This window comes from Biomphalaria glabrata, chromosome 1 (genome assembly GCF_947242115.1).
Source record: "Biomphalaria glabrata chromosome 1, xgBioGlab47.1, whole genome shotgun sequence".
Taxonomy (NCBI): domain Eukaryota; kingdom Metazoa; phylum Mollusca; class Gastropoda; family Planorbidae; genus Biomphalaria; species Biomphalaria glabrata.
In genome coordinates this window covers 1,669,198-1,688,199 of record NC_074711.1, presented here as the reverse complement: position 1 = coordinate 1,688,199, position 19,002 = coordinate 1,669,198, and the positions used below count along the sequence as shown (strand labels likewise).

The 19,002-nt window shown below is 35.7% G+C and overlaps 1 protein-coding gene across 3 annotated transcripts; it reads right to left on the bottom strand.

Moving 5' to 3' along the window:
- Window positions 1-560: 560 nt before the first annotated feature.
- On the bottom strand, window positions 561-18,049 carry LOC106051069 (uncharacterized). Of its 3 annotated transcripts, none has more exons than XM_013206208.2 (3): window positions 17,903-18,049; window positions 5,610-8,674; window positions 561-3,409 (listed from the first exon to the last, which is right to left on the bottom strand). In XM_013206208.2, the coding sequence occupies exons 2-3, from the start codon at window positions 8,603-8,605 to the stop codon at window positions 2,134-2,136; spliced, it is 4,272 nt and encodes a 1,423-aa protein (XP_013061662.1). In that variant the 5' UTR covers window positions 8,606-8,674; window positions 17,903-18,049; the 3' UTR covers window positions 561-2,133. The 3 variants fall into 3 exon arrangements, with proteins under 3 accessions (XP_013061662.1, XP_013061654.1, XP_055899538.1); XM_013206200.2 differs by lacking the exon at window positions 17,903-18,049 and adding an exon at window positions 11,091-11,243; XM_056043563.1 differs by lacking the exon at window positions 17,903-18,049 and adding an exon at window positions 10,885-10,904.
- Window positions 18,050-19,002: the final 953 nt, after the last annotated feature.

Genomic DNA, 19,002 nt, shown 5'->3' with positions numbered 1-19,002 from the left:
GTGGCCATGTAGCCTCGTTAATATCACGTGGACATGTAAACTGTCCTGTAGAGTCCTACAACTACATCAACACTACCAACAACACCTGCCCACATTTACTGGAGCATAGACAAGCAGACGCTCAGTGTGACCATCCTGAAATGTCTGAAAGCCATAAAAATAACAAGTGCCCCCCCCCCCCCTAAATGGAAGCTATACACAAGCCCTGTGTAGAAAGACATGGCAATAGAAATAAGAACACACAAGTTACTGGCACAGACATCTGTGTTTTATGAAGACTTTGATTTCAAGTTGTAATGTTGCCCTTTGTATATCACATCTTCTGTGCCCTCTAGTTCAATCTTTTAGGAACATGTCATGATAGGTAGGGGCATCTGTGACTAAGTTTTGCTGCCTTCAGGTGCCCAGAAAAACAAAAGAGCTCGAATATAAATTCCAAGTCTACATAAGGATTCAAACTCAAACCCCATTTGGTGGCCAAGTGGTTTATGTCACACATCATACAATCTTACTTCCTGACTCAGCATTATGACACCAATCATTGAAGAAACTTGTCAAGATGGAAACCAAATAAAATTGTTTTTTATTTTTTTTTGTTTGTTCACTTCATGAAATGGACATTACTCTACAGCAACACAACTGTCTAGAAATAAGAATATACCACGTGACTGCCGTACATAACATGGTGTGACTAAATATAGACAAGAAGACGAAGGTTAGATCAAGCCATCTCTCTGTTCACTAGTACACACACATGACCCACATGTACACACAATTTAGCCACGTCCTCCCCCTCCCTACCATGTACACCAAGACTGCAAACACAGAAAGTCATTTCTTTGATTAGACAAGTCTAACTAGAAACCATGGGGGGAAAAGGGCAAGAGAGAAATGTCTGCCATTGATATCTAGATATGATTTAAAAAACCATATTACATAATTGAAATCCACTCTACTGTTGTTAATGTCATCAGTATGGCACATCATGTGACCTCTAGAAAAATATTTCAGCCTAAATTGAAATCTATATCAGTATTACAACTTTTATTTACCTGTATAATACTGTTGACTGTTTCACACTAAATTATCCTAAGAATGGATCATGTAGTAGTAGACTAATGCTAAAGCAATACAATGAAAACACAATGAAACTAAATCCTACACTCTAGTTTATGTGTATCAGGGCACATACTTTATAATGCCAGCATCATTCAACAAAGTCTAGTTTGGTTACATAACAATCTACACACAGTTCACAAGAGAGGCCATCACTAAACTAATGGTACTATACACAACACACACACACAATGTAGAAAACAAAATTTCAATATCACAGATAGTTTAACTCAGCTTCTCTTTTCTGACATATAGGAGAAAAAGGGGAGGGGTGGGGGGTGTGGAGTCATTAGACAAGATAGCTGTGGGGGGTAAAACACATGTAGAGGCCATCAATACAACAAATGTCTCAGCATTATATACAATTCTATATGTACATGTAGTCAAAAAAGGGGGGGGGGGGCAACACAAGACCATGTCCTTCAGGAGAGACACTAATCACATTTTTTAGGACTTCAAAGACTTTTGCTTTGAGGGACCACACCTTCATATTATTTGAGATTTCTGCAAATGGCATGAGCCAATGTCTACTACTCATTAAAACCAGGTCACAAAACAACAGCTGCACATCAAGCTACAAAATGTGCTATTTGGTTAGATGACTGCTAGACTAAGCTATAATAGGATACACAAGCCTACAATTTAAAAAAACAGAATTCATGAAACTTTGGAGTTCAATGTTAATGAACTTTGTTAATTGCTGTGCAAGATTTCATGAGTTAATTTAGAGACTAAATTATTAGAAAGACACTAGCAACACTACACTATGTGCGTGTTTGTAATAGGATCTAGTATGTTTTTTTTTATAAATATTTTGCTTTAATCTTGGATAAATGACCAGACCAAAGGCAGAGAGAAAACAAATAAGCATGCAACTCTAAAACCAAGATATACATCAAAATGTACATTTGTATGTCAATACGATCCTATAGTACCCAACTGCTAAACGATGACATTGGTCCCTGAACAAACAATGTATACAAATGTAAAAATAATAATGCATTGAAAATCAACAGATTAAGATGAAATCCGTGAACGAGATTGTAATGAAACACCATTTCCAGAAGCTGAATTATCCGAACGGCTTTGAGATTCTTCCTCTGCACTCCATCTTTTTGGAGTGTAATAGTTTTCTATAGAAAACAGTTGTTTACACTTTCTTGGACGTGAACTGGTCCTTAAATGTGAAGTGTTACTTTCCTGAGCTTGTCTCAAGCCAGCTCTACTAGCCACAGGACTGGAGTTTTTCTCAGCACTTTCTTGTATCTCTGGAGAGCCTGGCAAGTCCATATCCACTGAGTCCTCTTCAGAGGAGGATTCCAGCCTACAGACTCTCTTTTGTTTACCCGAGTGAACAGATGTTAGCTCAAAATGACTTGGGCCATCAACACAGTCGTCATAGTCCCCATCGTCAGTGTCGGTTTCGTCGTCTGCTTCACCAAATCCACCGATAGATTCTTGCAGTTTATGAAACTCTTCCCAGAGCTGTTTTTCTTGCTCTGAAATGTTCTCTTTATTCCTGGGAACTAAGATTCTATGCGCTGCCTCTGTTGCAAGCCACTCACTGTCCATAGGGACATGGTGGTGGCGCATAAAATGAGGTACTGAGAGAAACTGGCTGCATGTCTCACAGCGTACACAAGCAGAGTTAGACTTTGTGAATAAATCTAAGTGAATGTCTGCAGGTTGGGATGGCAGGTGAGATTCACCAGTTGTACCAGACACGGCTGCTTGATGAGCCACTGCCAAAACTCTTGAAGGTCTGTCAGTAGATGAAACCATAGAGTTGCTTCGTGAGAACAAGCCCTTTTTGTTTGGGGAGTTACTCTTGCGCTGCCCAGCCAAATTGATCAAGCTATTTACTTTGAGCTTCAATGGCTTAAATTTTTTGTGCTGTGCAGCATCTGTGTCGTCAGAATCAATATCTGATAACTGTTCAAGTTGCTTTTCTAATAGTTTCTCACTTCCACTTTTTCCATCTTTCATTTTCTGGGTTTCCTTAGAATTCCATTTGAAGTGTTTTTTCTTCCCTTTAAGGGTCACTTTTGTTTTCTTAGCACTGTTCTTTTTAGACACTGTTTCCCCTTTGCGGTTTAGAAACTGAGTTTTAGAGTGTGTGTCAGGTCCAGAGTTCAGGACAGACTCTATGGTTTCAAGGATTGAAGCAGTTGTACTTTTATCTTTTTCCTCTCCTTTCAACATTTCCAAGTAGTTGACTTTCTTGTGCCTTGTTCTCTTACTGTGCTTCACTTCTGTTTCTTTACTGCCAGCTTTTAGAGACACATCCCCTGAGCTGAAGATAAGGAAAAAAAAACATTAAAACCATTACCACAGAGTTTAACCTACATTTATCAAAGATTCAAGTCTAGATTGTAAATTATGCACACACATTTTCCTACAGTGATATTAACATCTTCACAAAGTGTCTCACTGACAATTGGATCAATAACAAATTGTGCACATGGATAGTATCATGCTAGCACTCTCTCGTAATGATGAACTTGTAGAGGGGAGCGATACCAGTACATTATAACTTTCGTTTCTATTATTTACATAAAAATTTGGATAGCTCGACACAAGATTAAGTTTAATCAGAGTTTTTTTTGTTAATGCTCCTCGAAAGCACAAGAAAAGTACCGGTATGTAATAAAAAGTAAACTTTAAAAAAAATTATTTTTTTTAATTGCCATCTTACAAGCTATCTGAATGATTTAAATGGACCCTTAATTATTAAGTAAAATTCCCACGTTTAGACCATGTGATCTCTAGCAACAATGTCATTTGTTTTTATGCCTGTTGTTCATTTGGCAGCAATCTTGTCAATCACATTTACATCACAAAACTATATTTGTACTAAACCATTTTTGAAAAAAGTTTACAGTACAATACTAGTCTCTAGAGATATTGGCAATGTTAGATTAAACTTTTTACAGGTTATGATAAAGTTTTACTACTTCCAGAGGCATAATTTCTGCCTTGAATATCCAACTGAATGGCTAGATTACAAATAAGTGTAGCAGTATTGGTAGACAAAGGCCATCAAGAGGATTGATCATAAAGGCATGATGAAATTGGACCACATAAATATTGATAAGCACATAGAGAGAGGGGTGGGATGAACAAGACTACATGTGTGCCAAAGTAAAAAGGTGAAGGTCCATTTAAATTTGTCTGAACGATTTATTATGGAACCCTAGCAAGTAGGTTGGCAAAAGACTACATATCTTTGGATGAAATTTTTCTATTTCAATATATCTACATAAAAACAAACCACGCACAACTCCATAAAGAACTAGTAATAAATTCCATGTAAAAGGCCAGAATGATTCTCTACGTTGATATCATTTTAAGACTGTCAGTAAATAGTCATTAGTGTTTCAATCCAACTAATCTTACTATTAGAAACTCAACTATAACAATGATATTTCAGGTTGTCTTTTCAAAGAATGTATCAAATCCCCAATACTGAGGAAAGATTTCAAAGAATATTTATTGGCCTAACAAACGGAACAAACTCTAGCCTCTCAACATATAGCCTAACAAACAGAACAAACTCTAGCCTCTCAACATAACTGTTGCAAGGACTACAGTTTCAGACAGAAGACACTTAAAAATGTTAATCCAAGCAAGTCAAATTGAATACAATGTAGTTGCTGTGTCAAATGTGTTGACAATATTAAGCGGCCAGCATCATGACCAACCACAGTTGCTTCAATTCATGGATAAACTCCAGGCATAGAGACCTACAGAAACTTGGCAGTCACTTGGCAACTGTGTTACTATGAATTAGTCAAAACAAACAAATCTACAGAACACTTTTATGCAGCTTTAACTGAGTAGCATTACTAAGTTTGTTTAACTCATTATTACACAAGTTGCCTTTAACAATACAAATACAGAATACACTTCTAAGTTTCTAATACTTTCAATAGAGTGAACCTCATTATTGAGTTATTTCCAATTATTGATTATGTAATGTATTATTAACATTAGTTTCACTGTGTATTTAAAGATTTTTTAAAAATTATGCTAAGAGATTTTTTTAAAGAATGTGATTTAGAAAAAAAAGCTCTAAGAGTCAAATTAAGCAAAGTTTGACTGGTCATGTTTGTATTATCTCAAATGCTTTACATTTCACACATTCTCAAAGTTTTCCAATATTGCCTAAAACGCAGACATAACTCTTAATGTATGTTGTATGTAAGAAATTGAAGTTAATTTTTTCTACTGGTATTGGAGATTCATGAATTAGCTTATGTTTGGTTCCTGTAAAACTTGTTAAAGGCCTTCAAGTAGTTAAAATACTTTTTTAAAGCATCAAAGCCATGACTTGCCTAACAAGTGTGGAACAGGTTGACAGCATATGCCACACACACACACAAAAAACTAGTCTGACAACACACAGACATAAATAGGACTTTATACATCAAAAAAATAAGACTACCAACTTAAAAGCCTATGATCTAGCACAATAAAAACTGTAAAGAACCCACCCTGTAGGTGCTGCTGCAGCTTTTTTAGAACTTTTGTTGCTACGCTTTTTGAATATCCCGGTTGACAGGCTTGCTACTGGAGACCTGGTACCACATTCTGATCCCCCACTACTGCTAGCCTGGCGCTGGTGCGAGTCTTCACTTCTGCCAACTCTAGGTTGTGGAGTAGCGTAGTAGGTGACCAAATGAGTAGCCTGCTCTTTCGAGACAACTAGAGTACTTTTAGAGTTGTAGGCCCTGCCATACTGTACCAGGAAATAGCGCTGCATTTCTGTGCAGTTGAGGACAGGGATTTTTAGAAGTTGGCACCGCTTTTTCAGAATGCCAGTATCTTTGGCAGGGAGAATCTGTTTGTGAATATCTACAAGACGGATGTAAGGTTGGTTGTTTATCATAATGGCAGGTACATCATTAAAGTACAGAGTTACAGTAACAATCCAAGGAGTGTCATCAGATGTACAAGACAGTGGAGTTAATGGCTCACTGTCAGTATCTGCATAGACACTGTGTAGTTTTATGTCATCATCCCTGACACCGAGGTAATCCAATGTCTTCTCAATGGATGTCAAACGAGGAACAGAAGAGGACATGTGTGGGGAATCCAGAGAGCTAAGATCTGGGCCAAACATGCTCTTAAGTGATCCGTGACAGTCCCCATCCTGGGTTGTGTTCGATGACGATGATGTGCCTTGTGAGTTGGACATAAAAGAAGTCAGATCATCTGGTAACCCTACGCACTCATCCAAGTGATCTTTACCCAGTTCAGAATGACCAAAGCCTTCACTGAGTTCTTTGTGACTCAAATTAGAATGACAAAATTGACCTTGCAATGTTTTCCCCATGTCCAATAAATCAGTTCCACTTAGAACATCATTGTGGTCAGACTTGGAATACATAGTGTCTGTGAGAGAGGGAAACATGCTGCCACCTGTCCCATCAACAAAATGAGAAGCAGCATTCAGTAAGCTTTCATCTTTGACTACACTGAGTAAGTAGTTCAAGACATGTTCTGATGTAATACTGGAGTCACCACTGACTAGTCTTAGGCTCTCTGTTAAAGCAGGCTGGTTCAGGTTCAGTTCTGAGGGATGGATGTCTGGAGCATGTGCCGTGGTCGGGGAGGCTAAGTTGTCACTCTCCATGCTGAGAATGGTGCTGACAATATGACTGTCAACATCAGATATCAAGTCTGTCGAGCGATTGCTTGAACTGTGAGGCCTATCTGGCAGATTAAGGGCACCACGCCCCTTGACTCTAACAGTTTCAATATCAGCATCAGTAAGATGAGGAACAACAATGTCACCAGGTTTTGGAGCAGGGACAATAATTCTGTCAGCGGAAGGGGGGAACAAAGGAGCCTGTCGTCTTCTAGTAGTTGCCCTAGACGTTTTAGACATGTAGTAAACATACTGGTCTTGAAATTTACCAGTAATTTTTAATTTACTGCCAGTAGCAGGATCTATTTCCTCCTCAACCATCTTTTCAATAGGCCTTTTTCTTGGTCGACCTACTGGATTGGATTTCAATGAAGCAGAGTCAACCGCTAATAACTCCTGTTCAGATGGTGTTTTAATAAAACTGTCTTGTTTAAGAAGTTCCTTTTTTAAATACTTAGCTTTCATGAACTTCTCATGACTCATGCCGTCGTATTTATTTTTGCGCTTGGTATATTTCCTTTTCCCAGAGAGAAGGCTACCCAAAGCCTGAGTGTCGCGAGGTTCAGTCTTAGTACAGTAATCATGATCATGGTACATTGGATGCGACCACTCTTTCTCAGCAGTAATATCTGGAGACAGGCGAAGTGGTGTTCTGGCATCAGAGCTGTCTTCCTGTGTTTCAGAGCTGGCTTCAGATCTGTCCCAATCCAAACAAGGTGAAGGGGGTAACGGGTGTGAACTGGGTGAGGCAGCAGGTGATGTCAAACCCATATCCATTGGGATGCCTAGTTTTAGTTTCCTACTGTTGATCATATCTTTATTTTTGAGGTATTTTTCCAGTTCCAAATTTCCAGAACTGAACGATCCCAAAGTTCCAATTTTAAACTTGCCATACTTATGAGCAGGGGACACTGCCCCAGGTGCAGGACTTGCACCGTCATTGTATGACGGAGACTTGGATACATCTGCTATTGGTGAAGATGATGAGGACGAGGTGGATGGTAATTTTGATCTCATAGATGCAGACATTTGGTAGAAATCCAAAGTGCTGGCAGAAACTCCCTCTTTAATCCCAGACTTGAGATAGTTAAAGTCTACGGACAAATTTCTAGATCTCTGTTCAGTCTCCTCTGTTAGAGGACTGTGATCAGAGCAGACGTCAATGTCATCATCTTCACCAAACGACGGGAAATGTGCCTTCCCAGGTATCAAAGCATAAGAATGGTCTAATGCTATTAGCTCTGTGTGTGTCATTTCTGAGCAAGTGTCAACTATTTCAGGAGATTTACTATCTGTGGAGTCAATGTCACTCTGGCTGTTGGCAGTTTCTTCTTTAGGCTCAGTGACTAATGTCTGCACATTGTTCGTCACATTTAAATTTGTCTCCTTGTTGATGGCATTATGTTCGGAAACAGTTTTGACATTTTGATCCTCATGACTCGTTACATTTGATGATAAATCTTTAAAAGCATCACTTTTAAGAATAGACTGTTCAACAATTTTGTGCAGTTCAAATTCCAAACTTTTCTTCTTCAAGTCACTCACTAGTTCATCCAGTGAGAACTTCTCAGACAAGCCGTCCAAATGTGAGGACAAGAAAGTTTCTGGGCTCCAGTCAATTTTTTGTGGTGCCATTGTTTGTTCTGAATGTCTACTATCAATATCAGTTTCTTTTAAACCAGTGCGTGTTGTCTTGCCCATTTCTGTAGAGGTATCAACATAATCATCATTACTTTCATCACTTTTATCAGGTTCAGGTCGACTGGCGTTCACCTCTGGCTGGGCATCCTTCACACCAAGAGCAGCTGCAGCTAGGATGTCCAGGGGGTTGAAATCCATAAGTCATCTACGACATAAATTTGGTGATTCATCAGTATTTCCTGGTGGTTACTTCTGGACAATCTTTAACTGTACAAAAAAAAAAATTTAATAATTAGTTAAAGAAAATCTTTTAGTTAAACTGTTTTAATTCTAATTAACATGCATAAACTTAACACATGGCTATGAAAAAGACAATTTAAAATATAAAAAAAAAAAGACAAAATATTTAGTCTTGTAGAATATAAAAAAAAACAAAAAAACACCAAAGATTTAGATACAAAAAAGAAACTACTGGTTTTAATTCAGGGTTTTAAATTGCAACAATCTGATTAAATTTGTTTTTGCATGTCTAAAGAAATAAACCTGATATGTCTGTGTAAATGTAAAATATAAAAAAAATAATAAGAGTAAATCTATAAAGTGACATTTCTTTAAATACTGTTATTCAAAAATTAATCAGATTTAAATAGATTTTTCTAAAGAAATCTTGATGACTGAAAGTGATGATTGATGAAATTTAAGACATTTTTATTGATCCAATCAAATGGAAATTCAGTTTGACTACAATTGACAACCTCTGCGACACTACTGTACAATAACAGTACAATATAGATGAAAAATATGAACAACATTCACACATGAAACACATACACACTCACAACCAGCGCTTTGTGAATTAGACTTCTAAGTACTTCTCGATGACGACAGATGATCTTGTAACACTATGACCAAAAGTGGGATAAAGGAGTTTTAAAATCATTCTGTTTTAGTCCTAATGGAAAAGAGACGACCACTTCCTTCAGATCTTACGTAACAGTGGTTTAATGGGTGCAGGTTGTCTTTAAGAATCGTGAGTGTTTTGGAAAGACATCTTTCATGAAAAAGCTCTTCAACGGATGGTAGCTGTGTTCAAGTAATATACGATGCCTTTTTAATTAGTCTATTTAGTCTAAGTCTTTGTGCCAGTGAAGTATTACCATACCAGCAGGTGATGGCAAAGTTAATTTCTGGGATTAAGTCAAATTGATTAAGGACATGTATGCTAACAACAGGCCCAGCATAGCAGTATAGACAATCAATGATCAAAGATGCTTAACAATAAAATAAATTTTAAAAATGATAAAAAAACTAACATGTGAAAGACATATATGATATACCTAGTCCTAGATTAGTCTAATTAATTTTAATATTATTCTAGAATAATTTGTGGCATCTATTTAGATTCTAGATCATTCAAATAGGCCCTAATAGGGCTTTGATAAACATTCAAATTTTATTAATAGTAAATTAAATTGAAGACTAATTCATAGACCAAGAACTTTGAAAGATTAGCAATTTTCTTTACTGAGTAAATAAAATATTGGCCTCTAGAATCTAGATCATGTGTCTAGCTAGCTAGATTTACTTGAATATTAACTTTAAATACATTATAATATCTAAATTGTATATAAATATATTATATAATTATAATGTCTTAGGCTGACTCTATCAAGCACATGGACATGTATCTATAATTTATTATTGTATTATATTATTATAGTATAATATAGATTATTTTTTTATAGATCTATCAATCTATTCTATACAATACTGTAATAATGATCTTTACTCTATTAAGTAATTAAGAAGTATTATAAGTAAATCAATATATATTCTACCAGGACCTAATCTAAAATAGTGTTACTAGTCTAATAAAATTATTTATAATATATCAAATATATGATATGCTAGCTGCTAGTCTCTATGTGTACAATAATTTAAAATAATATGTAGTGTAGATCTATGACATTTTTTTTTATTTGACTGGGTAACCCAGTCTATAAATAATAAAATAGTATTTAAAAAAATTGAGTGGATATAATAATATTTCAATACAATTAACTATATAAGACTAATAGTATAACTACAAGTGACGACTATAAGGCTAATGTATAAGTATAAGCATATAAATAATAAAATAGTATTTAAAAAAATTGAGTGGATATAATAATAATATTTCAATACAATTAACTATATAAGACTAATAGTATAACTACAAGTGACGACTATAAGGCTAATGTATAAGTATAAGCATGCCAAGTTCAGATAAGGTGAAAGACCTTGAATGCCTCGTGAGGGAGGTACAAATATCAATATGATTATGTGTAGATCTACGGCCAGCACAACTCAGTATAAGTAATCCACACACATAAATTAGAGTAGACCTTCTCTATATTATAGATTCTAACAACTGTCTGTTGTACACACAGTGAAGTTTTCACATGTGCGAACATTTCAACAGCAAACTTAAGCCTAACCTTTGTTATGCCACGGCCTAGTAGGAGGAAGGTCCCACAAGCCTTGGGATGACCTAGCCTACCGACAATCATGTGACCTACTTTTTTTTTTTTTTTTTTTACCGCCACTTCCTATCGAGGCGATGCACGCTGCTAACCGCAAGGTTCGGTACAGTAAAGCACTAAAAAAAGACACAAAATATCACCAAGATGTAAACATTACTTACACAAACGGTTAATATAGTGGCAAAATAAGTTTATTTCACAATATGTCTGACAAATTGAGCAGACCTAAGATCAATAATGCACCATTTTGCAAAAGCTTCAAGCTAACCCAACCTCTCTCGCTGGTAGTCGAAGCTGGAATGCCGTAGTTCGGTCACGTCACGAGACGAAAGCCTCAGCGTCGATAAAAATAGAATTTCTTCAGCGGAATATGTATACGAAACGAAATGGTAACGATTTACCAAGGCTAGGGCTACTAAGAACATGAACAGAAGCTAAATAAAAAGGCTAAAACTTGTTTTTTTAAGCACCAGATTTATATCGGGACTCTTTATTATTATTGAATACGTAAATTCTAGATCTAACTCGTTAATTAATACGAAAAAAATCGGAATATTTGTTTTGGTATCACAGATACCTAGACATTCAATATAATGAATGAGATTTGATACCGGTACCTAGATAAATATTGATAATGCTACGTAGATATAGAGACCATATACTAAATTAATTAATGTTGTTGTTTTGTTTTGTTTATTATTTATATTCTAAATGAATGAATCATCTATACATGTGCGGTGTGGCCACTGCCAGTAGGGAGTGGTTCAAGCCGTGAGTTGCTTCGTTCTTTGTATTTCGTGGAAAAAGAAAGCTGGGTTGATGGTGGTGTGGGGGGGGGGGGTGGATTCGCTTATCTAAATAAAACGCACAAAAGGATTTCCCCCCACGTGGTCGATTTATTTTGTTTGCGTATCTAGAAATATAAGTCTGGAATAAAACATACACAGGAGGAATAAACAACCCTGTATTTAATTTAACTTGTTAAAATTAGTCTTTTTTTTTTTATTATTGTAAAATTAATATGAATCAGCCATATCTTCAAACTACAAAATATATTTGCCGTTTTAACGTAACCTTTTTTTTTTATATGATGCAAGGTAGAAAATGTTTGACGTATGCAATATTAAATATAAGTACACAGACCTATTGGCGTGTGGCGTTTGAGGAGTCTTTAAAATAAGTATTATTGGCTTTGACAATTAAAAAAAAAAACGCTTACGTCTAAGGTTGTCAGGGGTGTAGCCTAAACTAAAGACATGTATCAGTGGCGTAGCTAGGGTGGCTGGGGGGGGGGGTCCTAACGAGTGTTCCAAATTGTTTTTAATTAAATATAATACGCCAAATGTCATGTTATCTTGCTATTCATGTTGTTATGTAAATTAGTGACCATGTTGCATGCGTTCCACAACATTAAGACATATATTTATTAAGAACATTATCTCATGATGTCGAATGTCAAAATGCAGGGGCCCCAAAATCCCGTGCTACGCCACTGTCATGTATTAAGTTAAATATACAGGGTCTTGCATAATTACGTTATTCGCCTATGCTTGTAGGGCTACGCATTTTTTTGTTTGCTCTTATACGTTTCCTGGAGACTATTACGTCTTAGCCCATAATGTCGGGGCAGGACGACAGGGAATGATTGCACGTACCTTACACGTCCGGGAGTAAGCCGTAGTGAGCAGTACTTGAGGTTATTTGTCCTGAATGAAATCTTGAATTATTCCCCCCCCCCAAAAAAAAAAACGACAACAATAAATAAATAGGTGTGTTTTCAGTGCTACGACATGGTCATAGACTACACGCTATTCAGTTTAAAATGCACCTAAAAATCATTGCTCAATTGAAAGGGGGGGAAAAAAGGGGGGTTTAAGACTATGCAAGTCACGTGACGAGTGACACTATAAATAAACATAATGCCATGGTCGGGCTAGTCACACCAGACTCGGGTGAAGTTGATTTTATTTTATTTTGTTGAACAAATACTAGGCACACGAGAAAAAGTCAATGCAAAAGTAAAACAATAAAGACATTTTAGGTCGTAAATTAAGCAAGTTCCTTGCAGAAAACATGGGATATTTATAGTGTTTAACTTTTTTTTTTTTACAAATACATCTATTCAAGTCATTCCTACATGGAACCTGGACCCAGCAGGAGCCTGGACAGCTGATCTCAAAAACAGCTCTAACGATTTTCCTTTAAATTTAACAGTTGATGTGTATATCGCTGAGAAAAGAATTACGAACTCAGTTTGGCCGTTACAACTTTTCAATGTAAAAAAATACATAAATTTGGCTTGACTAGACTTAGAAACAACAACCAAACATGGCGTAGCCAGACTTTGTGAACCGAACTTATTCTCTTATCTTATATATTCCAGACGTGACTTCAAAAAAGAAGATAATCAAGTCCTACGTATGTCATGTGTCAATCTCGTCATTTTAGAGTTGCGTCAATTTTATAGAAACAAGATCGAAGCTTTACTAATATTTTTTTTACGTAAATCTAATGTAGATTACATCTAGATTCTAGAAGTAGATTTAGACTTGATCTTAAGAGATCTAAATCAGATTTGATTGATTTTTGATTTGAGGCACATCGGCACAATTTAGGCCATGTCGTGCCTGCAGTCCCTTAAGGACTAAGATCTAAATCAGAAGTCTAGGTTTAGTACAGAGGCGTAGTGCGCCCGGGGGCAAGGTACTTTATGGTGCCCCCTCCCATTTTCCATTAACATCACATAGAAATATAGGCTTATAATTAAAATGTATTTAATAATAACATAATATAAATATCCATAGTATGTATTAACTAATTGAAATATTTACAAATGGCGCCCGGGGCATCGTGCCCCCTTGCCACCCTTCACCACCCCTCTGGTCTAGTATTACATCTAGATGTCCATATATTGATAATATCAATAAATAATCGCTAAAGTACGAAGTCACGGTGGCTCAGTTGTTAAATGCTTACTTTTAAGCACCTGACGGTGTCTTCGTTTAAGGTGTAGGGTCTGTATTTTATAAGATAACGCGTTCGATAACAGGTCTGAACCAAATTTGTTTTATTTTGTGTTATATAATGGGGGAGGGTGTCATTTAAAAAAAGTGTATTTTTAAATGTTTTTCTTGTTCGCTTTTTGGCTGGTACGAATCATAGATTTAGGGCAAAATTACAACGGTGGACCATGTATGTTGATTTCTAACTTTAGTAGTTTAAAAATGTAACTTAAAAAAAAACAAAAAACACTCCTACACTGTATAAAAGAACAAATGATTTGGTCTACATGACTCGACCATGTTCATCTTTAGTAAGCACAAGATAGGGAGATGTCAAAAGCACGTGCTGTGTGTTTACATGCAGCCCAAAGAAATTGCGTCATCACAAAAAGGGGGGGCCACCCTTCTATTTTTAGATTAGATCGTATTCACTTGAAGTGAAGCAAAGTTCACACATTTTTTGGGGTTAAGTCTTAACCATAGACTTATAGATCTATATCTACTACTAGACTGGAAACCGGAAATAAATTCTTATCCGCCACTGATCGATCGTGAAAATGTTTTAGAAAGTTGGATCAAGGCGTTGTTTTGTCAAGTAGTTCAAAGAAGTCAAGTTGTTTTTTTTTCAACCCTAACCTATGTAACATATAATTATATTTTTTTAGATCTAGAGCTAGTAAATGATTATCAAAAAAATACACCAAAAAAAATCACAATTTAGTGTTGCATTCAGTCTTTTGATAAAGAAGATTATGTGTCTAAAAATTGCAAAATAATAATTATGAGACGAGAGTACTCTTATTTTGATGTTCATTTACTAGATCTAGATTATTCTAGATCATAGACTTATATATACTATATCTAAAAATTAAATTATATGTTACATAGGTTAGGGTTGAAAAAATAGCCTCTACTTCTTTTAACTACTTTACAAAACAACGCCTAGATGGAACTTTCTAAAAATATTTCACGACATTTTTTGCAGTGTTAAAAATTCTCCATCTTATCTTATATAATACAGACGTTACTTCAAAAAAGAAGATGATTACGCCCTACGCGTCATGCATTCAGTCATGCATATTAACCAATGACTTAAATTCTGCCAAGTCACTGGTTTTCCTGGCCAGCTCAGGCAACCCATTCCATGCTCTAATAGCACTAGGGAAGAAGGAGTATTTGTACAAATTTTTCCTAGCATATGGGACGAGGAATGTGCCTTTATCTTTGTGTCTTTCAGAGTATTTTATTAAATTTTGTTTTTGTATTTTAAGATTATGGTTCAGTGTTTTAAGTATAATTGCTACTTTACTTTTGAGTCTCCTGTCCTGAAGGCTTTCTAAATTTAGTGATTTTACTAATGGTGTTACTCTAGTCAAATGTGAATATTCGTTTGTTATGAACAACATGCTGTTCCAACACCATAATTATAGAAGATTTATATAGACCTACTTACTACATAAAGTATGATAAAGATTTTCATAAAGGCAAGGATATTTCAGACAAACATAAACTTCGATTTCTGTCCTTACATGTCATTTAAAATAAACACACGGAGATTTCTCTTCTATCTAGAGTTTATTCTTTTTTTACATTTCTTTGCTATGCATATAGACACGTGTGACGTAATCCTATTTTTTTTTATATAACGTCTGTATTTGATAAGATATAGACATTAAAGATTTATAATATCCTATCCTCTATGTCGACTATACCATGGTTATGGTGATACATGCATTTAATGTTATGTTTACATATCAATGGTACCCTGGCTACTGTATAAAGCAATTAAAAGTTCCCCTTGAGATCTACAGGGCAGATGATGTAAAAGTCATCTGCTACTGTGGCCTCATGGTTAACAAGGCTATGAGGGTGTCATGTGGCCAGCACAATGGCCAACCGCCTTTACTTTTCCACAACTAATGTCAGGTACCCAATAGACAGGTAGACTCAGGGGCACCCTAAAAATTTCCTAAATTCAAAATATCATTCCACCCTGAAATTTGAACCCCAGGACCTCAGGTTCAGAAGCCAAGTGCTTAACAACTCAACTATGGTGCCTCCAGCTGCTGTACATGCTAAATGTAAATTTAAAATACAGAAAAGATCTACAAGATATAGATAAGATCTAAAAGTAATATACTTATTAAATCTTCATCTATAGCAGGGGTTCTCAACCTGTGGGTCGCGACCCGTTTGGGGGGTCAATTGAAGATTTGCCAGGGGTCACTTAAGACCATCGAAAAAATGAATTGTGTGTGTGGGGGGGGGGGGCTCACAGCAGAGTGGGGATTGTAAAAAGGGTCGCAGATCCTAAAAGGTTGAGAACCGCTGATCTATAGCGTAACTTATAAATTTAAGGTCTTCCTTCGTTATTATGTTGGAGGGTTCAGATGCTCCGTCTAGCAGTTTTCAGTTATCTAGAATCTAATAACCTGTTAACTTATAAAGATGGCTAAAACTAAAAATTTGGACTACATCTAGAGATATCTAGCTCATACTAGATCTAGATGTGAAGTCAAAAAGTTGAACTGGACTCTAAATTTAGTAGGGAGTCATGATAATAGATCTTATGATCTAGATAGATCTACCATTAATCATTATCATACCAACTATACTGACCTGACAACTTATATATATATATATAGATAATTATATTACATTATAATACATACACACACATTCAAGTCTAGATTCTAGATCAACAAGATCTAGACCTGTTCATGTATAAAAAGAGACTGAAAAATAAAATTTACTGCTGCAAGGGTGAAAAACTGTACAGAAATATATATAGAGAGAGGGGCGATTTAGCAATTTTCAATATATTGTCTACACACAAAGAAAATGCATGACACTAGAATGCCTTTGTCTCCCAGGCAATCCAATCATTAAATGTAATCCAACTATCTGATATATCAATATAAACATTTCTCTTGTAATTTTTGACTCTGAGTGAGACTGGTATGAACTTGAATTATATACATATATGTTTGCTATACATCTAGAATCTAGTTATAGTGCTGTATGTCACAGTATGTTTAATTCACTAATTATAAGAAAAATGTCCTCAAGGATAATATAATAAAGATATATAGATCTATATTAAACCCTACTGGATCAGCAAGCCGGGTGCAAGGTAATCTAGAATCTAGATCTAGTCATTCTAGTAGGCTAGTAAATCTATATAATAGATTCTTAATAAAATTAAGATATATGTAATACTATGACGGTTTGTAGAGCTACCTCTCTGACTCGACCCACTCTACCCTTCGGCTACGAAGTGTTTGCATTTTTTCTTTTGACTCTTCTAGATCTAGATAACAGAGTCTAATTAATAGCTAATCTAGATCTAGAATCTATACTTTAATAATAATAATAATAGTCATGGACCTAGATCTAAACACTAAATAGTCTACTGTCTAGTAATTATAAATAATCTAGACTTAAGACGTCTTGAATGACTAGACCTAGATCTAAATAGTTAATATAGATTCTTGATTTTTTATCTAGACTCTACTTGAAGAAAAGTACTTCACTACTTCAGTGGTACGCTTTATTTAATACAGTACAAATACTGTACATCTATCTAGATCTAGTATTACACAAGTATTGATATTGTTAGCTAGATTAAGATGAGTATATCTAGAGTCGGTAAGAGTCTACAACAATCTATTCTAGATTCTATATTGACTACTAGATCTATTACCAGTATAAACTATAGACACTATAGTTAAAGTTATAGATTTATAGAATAGTCTTTCAATAGCCTCAATAGATCTAGCTAGACTCATCAGTCTACTTACTACTCTTACTAGATCTAGTAGTCAGCTAGTCTAGACAAGAACCTAGATCTAATCTTATATCTTCTTATCTTATATAATACAGACGTTACTTCAAAAAAGAAGATAAATTCTAATAATTACTGATACCGATAATATATATAAAACTAGATATTGACTCTAGTCTAGTACTACCTAAAATGCCTAAATGTATTAGATTGGTTTACAGTACATCCCTCCAGTTAGAAATACACATTTTTCCACGAACTAGTCAGTATAAGTCTGTTTTATTTACAACCAGTTGGCGGTATAGAGCAGGAGGGGGGAAAAAGGCTATTCCATCCACTGTCTTCCCTCCCTTCTTTTCGCTTGACACAGAACACGTTTTCCCGCGATTAATCTTGAGCCGAACGGAAATAAATCAACCTCGCGGAGAGGGCGTGGATGTGTTGTGTGTTGGCGAGTGAGTGTGTTACGATGGGTGTAACAGTGAGTTTTGATTTCTGATAAACTCAGTGGCCCATCAACTCAAGTGTAAACGGATCATAACTTTGGCATCATGGTCCAGACCGCCCAGTTTTATAATCTATACATGTTAAATTATAATGCTGTTAAAGCTTCTCAGTGGTTCTGGTGTTGACGGTCGTTGATGTGTAGCACCAAGCTGCTGGTAGACTACTAAACCGCTGTAGGCGTATTATATTTTAACATATAAAACTTGTAATAACTGCTTTGTGAACAAAACCAAATAAACTTTTACAATATAGACAAAATTAACTTGATAGGAAATACATGTAGTAGACTTTAGTAATAATATAAAATGGTATTTTGAACAGAATCTATCTCCCTACACGTCTTTACGCTCTGGCGGCCAATAAATCGGTTACTCCCTTTTTACAGGGCCGGCCTTAGGCCGATTTTACCGATTGCTCCAAATTGTGCCAATCACCTGACTGGAGTCCCGCAATTTACATTTAACTTATGACTATCAGTCATGGCTCTGGTCACAGGTTTTTAAAGCTGTAGGAGTTGCTTCCTATGCATGTTGTATAATGAGTTTTGAGTTTAGGCACATCGGCACAATTTAGGCCAAGTCGTGTTGTATAATACATGTTGATACAGTGTTTCGTGTGTGAATGTTGCTCGTATTTAGGCTGCATCTATATTGTTATGTTATTGTTACATTAGTTACGCTGATGTGGTAAATTGTAGTCAAACTGAATTTCCATTTGATTGGACCAATACAAATTATCTTATCTAATTATTACAAAAAGTTGTTATTGTAAAAAAAAATA